The following is a 12679-nucleotide window of genomic DNA, read 5'->3' on the forward strand; positions in this document are numbered from 1 at the left end:
TGATAAATTGGAAGTCAGGTCATAGTTCTCCTTTGCTTTGAAGCCTCTAATAACTTCTATTCACATTCAGGTTAAAAGACTTTAATGATAGCTTCCAAGACCCTATGTAATCTGAGCACTTTCCTCACCCCTATTCTCTTTTCTGCTCTGACATCTCCTAATATGTTTAGGCCTCAGGGAGAGTCAGCATCTTCCAAAGCCACATCCCAATAAAGCCAGCCACCAATAAAGCCACATCCCAATCTAGTGGCTTTCACCTTGGCTGAATATCAGAATCACTTGGAAAGCTTTTAAATCCTAGGGCCTCAAAGGTATCACTCCAGACTAAGTAAATCAAAATCTTTGATTGGGGTACAGGCATTCGTATTTCAAAGGTTCCAGAAGTGGTTCTGAAGAGCAAACTTTTAGTCTTTTACCAGGAGAAAGAATCCCCTTCGTAAAATCCTTTATAGATAGACCTTTGATTTTACTTGAACATTTCTAGTGGTGGGAATATGTGATAGAAGCTTTTTTTCATTTATTAATAACTTTATTAAAGCTTCTTGGCTGTTTTTGAGACTTAGCAAGCTTGTTTCTGCCTCAGGGACTTTATACTTACTGCTCTCTGTTTCAGGAACCCTCTTCTTCTAGATAGTCCACATGGCACACACTCATTCTTCAGGTGTCTGCTAAGTTCCCGTCTTCCACCCCAGGACTCCATACTTTCTTACCGTCTCTGCCCCATTTTTCTTCATAGCGCTTATCATTCTCTGAACATGTGTGTGTTATTTGCTGTACTAGAATAATATAAGCCCTAAGAGGGTAGAGACTGTGTGAGTATTATTGATTCTTATAACACCAGTACATAGAACTACGTTTGGCTTAAAGTAAATAAGTAAATAGTTTTGTATGAATATATATTTTTTAAAAGTTCTTCCCTTATATTGAATTAAAATTAGTCTTTTGTGTGTAGCAGTCTTGATGTGTCTTTGTCAAAATACTTATGTTGGATTCTATACTTATTTCAGATTCTGCTTCTATCTACTAGTCCTCAGATAATTTCATATAAATATACATTCTTATATGCTCCTCTAAAGGCTAAATATTTACATTCCTAATTTCTTTTATTCCTCATATGACATTCAAGTTTGTTGGTGTATAATTCTTGAAATGCTGTCTCTAGAACAGTATGTAGTGTTATGGTTATGATTTGATAAATGCAGGATATGATAGGCTTTTGATCTACCTCCATTATCTGAACATTATTTTGTGAATGCTGCCTGAAATTACATTAATCTAGCTCTGTTCTTTGGAAAGAAGGGTGAGGTAAAAATAAATACATTAGACAAGTAACCCTGTTGAGTTTTTTGTTTGTTTCATTATTTTGGTCTTTCCATATCACAGTAGAAAATTATGATAAAAAACATAAAATTTACCATATTCAGCATTTTTAAATATACAGTGCAGTATTGTAAGTACATTCACACAGTTGTACAACCAATTTCCAGAACTCTTTTCATCTTATAAAACAAACTCTGTACCCATTAAGCGACAGTTCCTCATTTCTTCCTCCTCTCCTCAGCTCCTGGTAAGCACCATTCTACTTTGTGTTTCTGTGATTTTGATTACTTTAAATACCTCATATATATGTGGAATCATACAGTATTTGTCTTTCTGTGATTGGCTTAATGTCTTCAAAGTTTATACATGTTGTAGCACCTGCAGAATTTCCTTCCTTTTTAAGACTAATATTCCATTGTATGTGTTCACATTATTTTTTTTTTATACATTTATTTATTTTTGGCTGCGTTGGGTCTTTGTTGCTGCGTGCAGGCTTTCTCTAGTTGCGGTGAGCGGGGGCTACTCTTCATTGCAATGTGCATGCTTCTCATTGTGGTGGCTTCTCTCGTTGCGGTGGCTTCTATTGTTGCAGAGCAGGGGCTCTAGGCGTGCGGGCTTCAGTAGTTGTGGTGTGCAGGCTCAGTAGTTGTGGTTCGCGGGCTCTAGAGCACAGGCTCAGTAGTTGTGGCACACGGGCTTAGTTGCTATGCGGCGTGTGAGATCTTCTAGGACTAGGGATCGAACCTGTGTCCCCTGCATTGTCAGGCAGATTCTTAACCACTGTGCCACCAGGGAAGTCCCAGTGTTCATATATTTTTGAATCATAGTTTTGTCAATTAACATATTAGTCACCCCCTCTTAATTTTGAAATGCTGTATAGATTTCATAAACAGTATTTTATTTTTTTGGGAAAAAAAAAAGTTCTTGAGCATCTTTCCTAAGCAAGGATGCTCACTCTCACCACTTCTATTCAACATGGTATTGGAAGTCCTAGCCACAGCAGTCAAAAAAAAAAGAAAGAGAGGGAAGGAGGGTATCCAAATAGGAAGGGAAGAGGTAAAATTGTCATTATATGCAAATGACATAATACTCGATAGAAAACCGTAAAGACTCCACACAAAAACCATTAGAACTAATAAATGAATTCAGCAGAGTAGCAGGATACAAGATTAATATACAGAAATCTGTTGCATTTCTTTACACTAACAACGAAATATCAGAAAGAGAAAGTAACAAAACAGAACAATCCTGTTTAAAATTGCGTCAAAAAAAAAAACCCTAGGAATAAATTTAGCCAAGGAATTAAAAGACCTATATGCTGAGAACTATAAAATTGATAAAGGAAATAGAAGATGATTCAAAGAAATGGAAAGACATCCCATGTTCTTGAATTGGAAGAATTAATATTGTTAAAATGGGCATACTACTCAAAGCAGTCTACACATTTAATGCTATCCCTATCAAATTACCCATGACATTTTTCACAGAACTAGAATAAATAATCCTAAAATTTATATCAAACCACAAAAGACCTAGAATTGCCAAAGCAGTCCTGAGGAAAAAGAACAAAGCTGGAGGCATAACCCTCCCAGACTTCCGACAAGACTACAAAGCTAGAGGTACGAAAACAGCATGGTACTGGTGCAAAAACAGACATACAGATCAGTGGAACAGAATAAAGAGCCCAGAAATAAACCCACACAACCTGTGGTCAACTAATCTTTGACAAAGAAGGCAAGAATATACAATGGAGAAAAGAGTTTCTTTAGCAAGTGGTGTTGGGAAAGCTGGACAGCCACATGTAAATCAATGCAGTTAGAACATTCCTTCACACCATACACAAAAATAAACTAAAAATGTCTTAAAGACTTAAATATAAGACATGACACGATAAAACTCCTAGAAGAGAGTATAGGCAAAACATTCTCTGATGTAAATTGTAGCAATATTTTTTTAGATCAGTCTCCCAAGGCAAAATAAATAAAAGCAAAAGTAAACAAATGAGACCTAATCAAACTTATAAGCTTTTGCACTGCAAAGGAAACCATAAACAAAACAAAAAGACAGTGTACGGACTGGGAGAAAATAGTTGCAAATGATGACACTGACAAGGGCTTAATTTCAAAAATATATAAACACCTCATACAACTCAGTATCAAATATCAAACAACCCAATCGAAAAATGGACAGAAGATCTAAATAGGCATTTCTCCAAAGAAGACATACAGGTAGCCAGCAGGCACATGAAAAGATGCTCAACATCACTGATTATTAGAGAAATGCAAATAAAAACTACAATGAGGTATCACCTTACTCTGATCTGAATGGCCATCATCAAAAAGTCTACAAATAATAAATGCTGGAGAAGGTGTGGAGAAAATGGAGCCAGCCCTCTTACACTGTTGGTGGAAATGTAAATTGGTGCAGCTATGGAGAACAGTATGGAGGTTTCTTAAAAAACTAAAAATAGAGTTACTATATGATCCGGCAGTCCCACTCTGGGGCATATATCCCGAAAAGGTGGAAACTAATTTGAAAAGATACATGCATCCCAGTGTTCATTGTAGCACTGTTTACATTAGTCAAGACATGGAAGCAACCTAAGTGTCCATAACAGATGAATGGATAAAGAAGGTGTGGTACGTACGTACACACACACACACACACACACACACACACACACACACTCTGGAATATTAGCCATAAAAAATGAAATACTGTCATTCGTAGCAAAAGTGGAGATTATCATACTGAGTGAAGTAAGTCAGACAGAGAAAGACAACTATATGATATCACTTATATGTGGAATCTAAAAAATAATACACATGAACTTATTTACAAAACAGACTCATGGACATGGAGAACAAACTTATATTTACCAAAGGGGAAAAGGGGAGGTGGAGGGATAAATTAGAGGAGTATGGGTTTAACAGATACGCACCACTATATATGAAATAGATAAACAACAAGGATTTACTGTATATAGCATAAGAAACTATATTCAATATCTTGTAATAACCTATAATGGAAAAGAATCTGAAAAAGAATTTTATATACATATGTATGTATATATGTATGTGTGTGTATAACTTACTTTACTGTACACCCAGAACTAACACAGAATTGTAAATCAACTATAGTTCAATTTAAAAAAAAAGTTCTTGAGCATCTTTCCCAAACAGTGAGCTATTATTTCCTTGTTCTGGCAATAAAAATGTAGTAATGACACTGTTCTTAGAAGTGCATGTCGTTCTTTCATATTTCTTTTTCATCACATATTCACTCCTTTTTTCTTGTATATACAGCTGGAGAAGCAATACATATGGTAGAAAGAATGTGTATTATGTTCTTCCTCTGGTTCTGGTGCTTACTAGCTTATACCCATGGGCCTTGGACCTCAGTTTCATTGGTTTTTCTCACTTATGAAAGGATAATAACGTTAACTGCCTTGATAGTTGTTTTGATGGGTAAATAAGGTGTATACACAAAGTACCTTGCCCAGTACTGGTTTTTAGTATTTGAGCTTGTTAGAGAGCTGCTTCTGTATTTATGCTCCATATTTAGATACCATCTCATCTTCTGCGTTGGAATAATTTTGCATTGCATTAGCAGACTTTGGGTGAGGTCAGCAGTGGGCAGGTAGTGCTTACCATTCCTCTTAAATCCTGTTTCCTTAAGAAATTCTAATTAAAAAGGCATAAATATCTTCCCTCAGAACTGTAAATTTTTCATAACTGAATTATGCCTTTCTTTAGATTTAAAATTTCATAATAAAGGAAATTATCAAAATATAAGTATTTGCCAATAATTCCTATAATCAATAAAGAAAATTTTTAAGGGAATGTAAACATTTGTTTAATTTATTCAAATGTTTGCCTGTGTATGAGTGACGTTCCCTAGACCTTTCAGGGACATGTGGGAAATAAATGACATTATTCAACTTAGAGCAAATTCAGTTATCAAGATGTTTTTAGAATTTAGTTTTTGGGGTTTTTTTTTTTTTTTTTGGCCACGCTGCGTGGCTTGTGGGATCTCAGTTCCCCGACCAGGGATTGAACCCGGGCCATGGCAGTAAAAGCCCGGAATCCTAACCACTAGGCCACCAGGGAACTTAGAATTTAGTAAATTCAGTAAACATACTTCGAAGTTGATACATTGAAAAGGCCTAAATGAAGATTTCATGCAACCCGGTTTTTTGTTTTGTTTTGTTTTCCTTAACTAGATTACAGCGAGGCAAGAAACAACAGATTGAAAATGGTAGTGGAGCAGAAGACAATGGAGACAGTTCTCACTGTAGTAATGCATCCACACATAGCAATCAGGAAGCAGGACCTAGTAACAAACGGACCAAAACATCTGATGATTCTGGGCTTGAGCTTGATAATAACAATGCAGCAGTGGCAATTGATCCAGTAATGGATGGTGCTAGTGAAATTGAATTAGTATTCAGGCCTCATCCCACACTTATGGAAAAAGATGACAGTGCACAGACAAGGTAAGCGTGTGGATTAGTTTCAGATTATCTGAATTTAGAATGTTAGAATTTAGAATGTTAAGGAGTTAAAAGGCAATTTTAGATAAGAATTAAGGGTGATATTTGTCATCCCATTGATTGCCAGGGTTTGGTTGGATATTTTGGCTGCCTGCATTGTTGTTTTCGTCTTTCCTCATGTGCTTCCCACCCACAGTTGCATATCTGAAAGGAATGACCCTTCTAGGTAGAGGAGGAGAAAGGATCATTTAAATTTCTTAACAATGATGCTGGGGTGCCAGTAGGCTCTAAAATTCATGCTGGCCAGGATGGCTGCTTTACCGCTATATAACTCTAGAGAGGCTGCCCTTGAGTGCGTATACGCATCAAATATTTGTTGAGTGAGTGAGTAAATGGTATACGATGCTTTGAAAAACGATTAGCACTTCAGTGCTTAGTCTTAAAAACCTAAAATTTATTAATTCTTAGACAAGAAGAAATTTGCTCATATTCTTAGTATTCTTCTTGCTGCTGTAGACTCAAAACTCTGATCATTGGGGTTGAGGGGTATGTTCTTTTTTTTCCTTTCAGTACAGTGTTATTTCTACTTGATTCTTGTCATTTTATGTCATATTTTATGGATGGCAAGGTAGGTAGAGCTTTCATGGCCTGGTAGATAGTGAGCTTGTACTTCTCCTGTTTCTGTACCTTTTCGATAAGAAATTTTTAGATAATAGAGGAATAAATTTCTGATGTTATTTTGTCAGTAATTGAGACATTTTACATTTTATATACCTTTTTGGAAATGTATTAGTTTTATAATTTATGTATGTTTTACCACTAATCTAGAAATTAAGGTTTTAATGATTTATTTTTCCAGATACATAAAGACTTCAGGTAATGCCACTGTTGATCACTTATCCAAGTATCTGGCTGTGAGGTTAGCTTTAGAAGAACTTCGAAGCAAAGGAGAATCAAACCAGATGAACCTTGATACAGCCAGTGAGAAGCAGTATACCATTTACATAGCAACAGCCAGTGGCCAGTTCACTGTAAGTATTTAAAATAATAGGCTGTTGAAATTGGGAGTACATTGATCATCTGAGAGTGGCAGGTTGTGGGGTGGGGCCTAATAAAATGGTACAGACCCTGGAAGAAGGAGAAATTGCAACAGGTAGTTAACTTGATACATCCTTTGTTCTTTTATGAATAGTATAAGTGACAACAAGTTTATCTTAAGATTTTTTTTAAGATGGACTTTTTTTTTAATTGGGGTATAGTTGTTTTACAGTGTTGTGCTAAGATGGACTTTTATGTTTGTTCCATCTCACAATTTTGTGCTTTGAGCAGTTTTCATAATTCTTTCTTTTTTTTTTTTTTTGTTTTGTTTTGTTTTGTTTTGTTTTAGGTGTTAAATGGCTCTTTTTCTTTGGAATTGGTCAGTGAGAAATACTGGAAGGTGAACAAACCCATGGAACTTTATTATGCACCCACAAAGGAGCACAAATGAGCTTTTACTAAAACCAATTCTGAGAATGAACTTTTTTATAGCCTATTTCTTTAATATTAAAGATGTACCGTCATTACTTTTATGGACAGAACATTGGATATGTTGTTCAGTTTTCTTTCTGAGCCAGATTCGTTTACACTATTAGAATCTTTTCCCCTTAATTTAAGATATCCTTTTTTGGAAGGGACTGCAGTTATTCAGTACTTTTTCTTTCCTTTTAAAACTATATCTAGGATGTATGTTTTCACAAAGTGTGGTTCCATTTGGAGCATCTTGGAGCTTTTGACCCAGGAATTTTTCATAGTTCTGTATTCTTAAGTGAAGATTCAGTTGGCCGTCCTTTCCCCTCCCTTCAAAAGTTTTTTAGGCTACAGAATGTTAAATAATATGTATTTTGACTTTTTTTCCTTGAGTCTTGTATATTTATAGTTTTCTATATAAGCTGTAGTATCTTCATGAAGACCAAGGCTCAAATTTACTGTGCGTAAAAAACAATTCTCATAGGATTATTATTTTCATGGTGTTTTCTTCCATAATATCTCATTTAAAAAAAAAAAGTTCTTTATGAACTTAGTGTCCATTGTCATGCAATGTTATTTTCTTCCATTTTTTTCTCTCTTATTTTGGAATTTCTGATCCTGGGAAAGAGAACCAAACAAGATCTCAAGTTCTGTGAGAACTTGGTTCATTCACAGATTTCATTGAAGAAACAAAAATTAAATTGGTCTTATGTAGTCTTCAAGTGTATATTTAAAGAAGTCTTTTTTTGCATTAGTTCTACTGTCATCTCAGTTCCTTTATTATGTGTTATGTTTTTTCCTATTAAAATACCAGAGACATGGAGATATTTTGCACTTTAGCCTTGATGAAAAGTACAAGATATGTTCAAAGCTTCCCTAATTCTTTTCTTATTGGTAGCCACATAAGTTTCAAAAATAACATGGCACATAGAAGTAACAATGGGGAAAAATTTGCTTCTGTTTGAAAAGTGTGTTTAGCATTTTGGGTTGCCATATCAGTTTATAAATTTGGTGCTCTGCTAATTATACTCTTTCTAGAGAAGCAAGTTAATGGAGCTTGAGCCCTGCCTTGATGTGTAGTGAAAGATAATTCTGTAGAAGAATGTCAGCCAGCATGGTAAAATTGTTCTACTCTTCTTAATTTAGTTTTATATTGAAGGACAGTGTTTGGTGTTTAGAGCCAAAAGGCTTTATGATTACAGGTCAGAAATAAGATTGACTTGCGTTTTATTTTTCGTCCCTGTCCTGATTCCAGGTATGTTTCCAAGTTTATATTATCACAGTATTTACAAAAACATGTTTGCATTGAGAATTAACCATAAAAGGTTTTTGCCAGGGGAGAGTCATCCTCTAATACCATTGTAACTAAAGCCTGTCTAGTCATTGTAAATATTTACCTGTCATTTTTGACAGATTGGGGCCAGCTTGATGTTTTAAATCTTCACCCCAATATGAAAATTAAAAGGCTTGTTCAATTTTTTTACCATTTTATTGAAAATATTTAAAATCTGTTTTTACCTTGGGAATCTGTGCCATGAAATTTGAAAACCACCAAAAATCAAGGGAAATTTTGTATTCAGTTCCTTTTCTTGTATAACGTTAAATTGTATAGATTATTAATGCATGTCCACTGAATATAACCCTGGTTTTGTGATATAACTGCTTAGATTTTATTGGTGACATTAGGTTAGTGGTTGCATTAAATAACTAAATTCCCATTGTGATTATTAATTGAAATTTGTCTTTAAGCAAAAAGTTATTTGTGAATATAAGCTTTGTGCTTGGAGAATGTATGTGTTTTTATCTGTCAGTATGGGAGGATGTAAATTCTTTGCATCATTAGTGAATTTATTGGATGTGTAATCCTTTGAAAAATATAATTATAGGTATTTGATAAGAGCATTGAGTGTGTAGTGTTGTGTGTGTGTATGTATGTGTATGTGTGTGTGTGTTTTGGAGGGTGGGTACTATTTACTATTAACTACCAGCCATTTCATAAAGTATTTATTATCTAAGTAACTTCTGTAACCACCGTCTCACCTGAGGAACAAAAGGCTCACTAAATAGGACCTTTGGATAATACATTATCATTTAAAAATTTATTATGGTAAAATATATATATAACCTAATTTATCATTTTAACCATACAGTTAATTCAGTGACATTAAGATACATTCACAATGTTGTATAACCATCACCACTATCTATTTCCAGAACTGTAATCCCAGTCAGAAACTCTGTACCTGTTAAATGATAATTCCACATTACCACTCCTACCCCCAGCTCCTGGTAAACTCTGTTCTACTTTCTTTCTTTGACTTTGACTATTTTAGGCACCTTATATATGTGGAGTCATGCAGTATTTGTCCTTTGTGTCTTATTTCTCATAGCATAATGGTTTTAAGATTCATCCATGTTGTAGCATGTATCAGAATTTTATTCCTTTTTATGGCTGAATAATATTCCACTGTATGAATATACCACATTTTGTTTCTCCATTCATCTGTTGATGGGCCTTTAGATTGCTGGACACTTTTTGCTGTTGTGAATAATGCTGCTATGACCATTTTTGTACAAGTATCTATGTGAGTCCCTGCTTTCAATTCTTTTGAGTATATACCTGGGAGTGAAGTTGTTGAATCACATGGTGATTCTATATTTAATTTTTTGAGGAACTGCAAACTTTTCCACAGTGGCTGCACCATTTTGCAATTCCTCCAGCAATGTAGAAGGATTCCACTTTCTCCACATCCTAACTAACACTTGTTATTTTTGTTTTTGTTTCTCATAGCTGTCGTGATGGATGTAAAGTGTTATTTCATTGTGGTTTTGGTTGCATTTCCCTAATGGCTTGTGATGCTAAGCATCTTTTCATGTGCTTATTAGCCATTTGTATATATCTTCTGTGGAGAAAAGTCTGTTTAAGTCTTTTGCCCATTTTTAATTGGGTTGTTTTTCTGTGTGTGTTGTAGGAGTTCTTGATATATTCTGGATATTAATCTGTCATCAGATATATGATTTACAGATATTTTCTCCCGTTCTGTGGGTTGCATTTTCACTCTTTCAGTAGTGTCCTTTGATGTACCAAAGTTTTTAATTTTGATGAAGTCCAGTTTTTCTTTCTGTTGCCTGTTCTTTTGGTGTCATATCCAAGAAGGCATTGCCAAATCCAGTATCATGAAGATTTTCCTCCAAGAGTTTAGATCTTTGATCCATTTTGAGTTTTGTATATGGCGAAAGGTAAGGATTCAGCTTTGTTTGCATTTGGATATCCAGTTTCCCCAGCAACATGTGTTGAAAAGACTGCCCTTTCTCCATTGAATGGTCCTGGCAGCCTTAATTAATTAATTTTCAATTGATGAAAATTAATTGACCTTATATGTCATGGTTTATTTCTGAGGTCATATTCCATTGGTCTGTATGACTGTTCTTTTGCCAGTACCAGTCAGTTTTGATTATTGTAGCTTTGTAATTAGTTTTACATTATCATTTTAAATCTTAATGCTGGGGAAGACAATATTTCACTTGTACATTTAAGAAAATTGAGCCTTAGGATTCTGACTTGGACAACTAAACAAGAAATAATTAAAATTCCAGATGAGAAGAGGTGTCTGTTTTGAATTCCCATCACATTTCTAGTTAGAAATATTTGGTTTTCTAAGTCTTAGAAACATGATTATTAGAAAGGAATAGTAATTAGTGTTCCATTGTTGTAATTATAAAAATGGCTTCTTTGAGAACTTAATGGAGTAAGGACCTCTGAAAATCTGATGTTCCATAAAAGCAATGAGAACACTAAAAGTTGTCAAAATCAACTTTGTCAGAACTCTAAAAATTAAAGGCTGCCAATAGTCTAAAAAGCACTTATTCAACAGAAACCGTAACAATATATTTTGTAACTTTTGTGTGTGTGTGTGTGTGTGTGTGTGTATGTATGTGTTACACTGCTTAAGAACCCTGCTTTAGAGTCTGGATTTAAATTCCAAAATTCCAATGCAATCTGCCTGGATTTAAATTCCATGCATCACTAGCCTTGGGCAGGTGATGCCAAGGTCATCATTTGACCTTGGGCAATTCTTTTTCGTTTCTCCAGTACCCACCCGCAATGGGCAAGTTGGTTTGTAACATTTTATATTGCCCTGTCTATCTTTCCCTAGTTCCAGGGTAGCCTTGAAAACAAGTAGCCTTGCAACTATGGTAGCTGTTAAAACCAGCAGCCTAGTTGCCACTGGAGGGGACTTGAAACTAACCAAAAAGCCCACCCCAGAGAACTATCACTATTTGACCTGTCTGGTACCTCACTGAAAAGCTCTGTTCTCAGAGCTTGTCTTTATTTAACCTGACTCTACTCGCTGTGTGCAAACAGCTCTGTCTTCAGCCTGTTTGTGAAAAGCAGCTGCAGTTGTTTACCGTAGAAGCTGCCTGAGGCAGTGATAACAATTGGGGCTAAAAAGACACTGACCAAAAAACAAAAGGAAAAGCTGAGGAATGACATACCTGTAGAGGACTTTGAAAAGCTCCAGCATATTCCTGGGAATCTAGAAGGCCACATGCGCAAGGCTGTATGCATGCCCAAGAGAAAAATGAAGAAGGCACCATTCTCACCTGTGACAGAACCTGAGGCTCTGCAAGTAGGAAGTGAAGGCTAGGGCAGAGTTGTAAACTGCATGTTGGAGTGTTGAAGGCCTATCCCAACACATTCACAGAGCACTTCTTCAATGCTAGGAGAGTTATTGTTTGAAGGCATTTAAGGAGATTTCTGTCCAATCATTAGCTGACTTCTAAGCTAACAAAACAGAATATAGTGGTCACACTCAGCAAAGAATGCAGACTTTACAGAATTAGTCCAAGAAGTTCACTAACAATAGCAAACACAACAAACCCTGGGGAGGGAAGGGATTCTGTTGTTCAGAGTTGCCACATTATATTAAACGTCTAGTCTCAACAAAAATTTACAAGACATGCAAAGAAACAAAGTGTCTGGGAGGAAGCCCAGATGTTTGACTCATTAAGCAAAAACTTTGTTAGCTTTTAAAAGCATGTTCAAAGAACTAAAAGAAACTATATCTTAAAAGCTAAATTTGAGGATAATTTTTCACTAAATAGAGAATAACAGTAAAGAGAAATTACGATAAAAGAACCAAATAGAAATCCTGTATTGGAAAAATATAACAAGTGAAATAAATTCAGCAGAGGGCCTCAAAAGCAGATTTGAACTGGTAGAAATATTCAACAAACTTGAACAGAGGTATCAAGAGGTATCATTTGAGAGTGTCCTATCAGAAAAAAAGGAAAGGAATAGAAACTAACACAACATTGTAAATCAACTATACCCCAATATAAAATAAAAATTAAATT

General features: G+C 35.2%; 1 protein-coding gene across 2 annotated transcripts in view; it reads left to right on the forward strand.

The window, feature by feature from the left end:
* The window catches only part of RNF2 (ring finger protein 2), a 53023-nt gene extending 43825 nt beyond the window's left edge, over positions 1-9198 (forward strand). Inside the window, exons 5-7 of one of the 2 annotated variants that reach the window (XM_036827079.1) lie at positions 5543-5815; positions 6672-6843; positions 7200-9198. In XM_036827079.1, coding sequence (XP_036682974.1) covers positions 5543-5815; positions 6672-6843; positions 7200-7301 — 547 coding nt within the window. In that variant the 3' untranslated portion in view covers positions 7302-9198. The remainder of the gene's footprint in view (positions 1-5542; positions 5816-6671; positions 6844-7199) is intronic. The other variant, XM_036827087.1, reaches the window with a different exon arrangement.
* The last annotated feature ends 3481 nt before the right edge of the window (positions 9199-12679 follow it).

The sequence above is a fragment of the Balaenoptera musculus genome, chromosome 1, assembly GCF_009873245.2.
Source record: "Balaenoptera musculus isolate JJ_BM4_2016_0621 chromosome 1, mBalMus1.pri.v3, whole genome shotgun sequence".
NCBI lineage: Eukaryota > Metazoa > Chordata > Mammalia > Artiodactyla > Balaenopteridae > Balaenoptera > Balaenoptera musculus.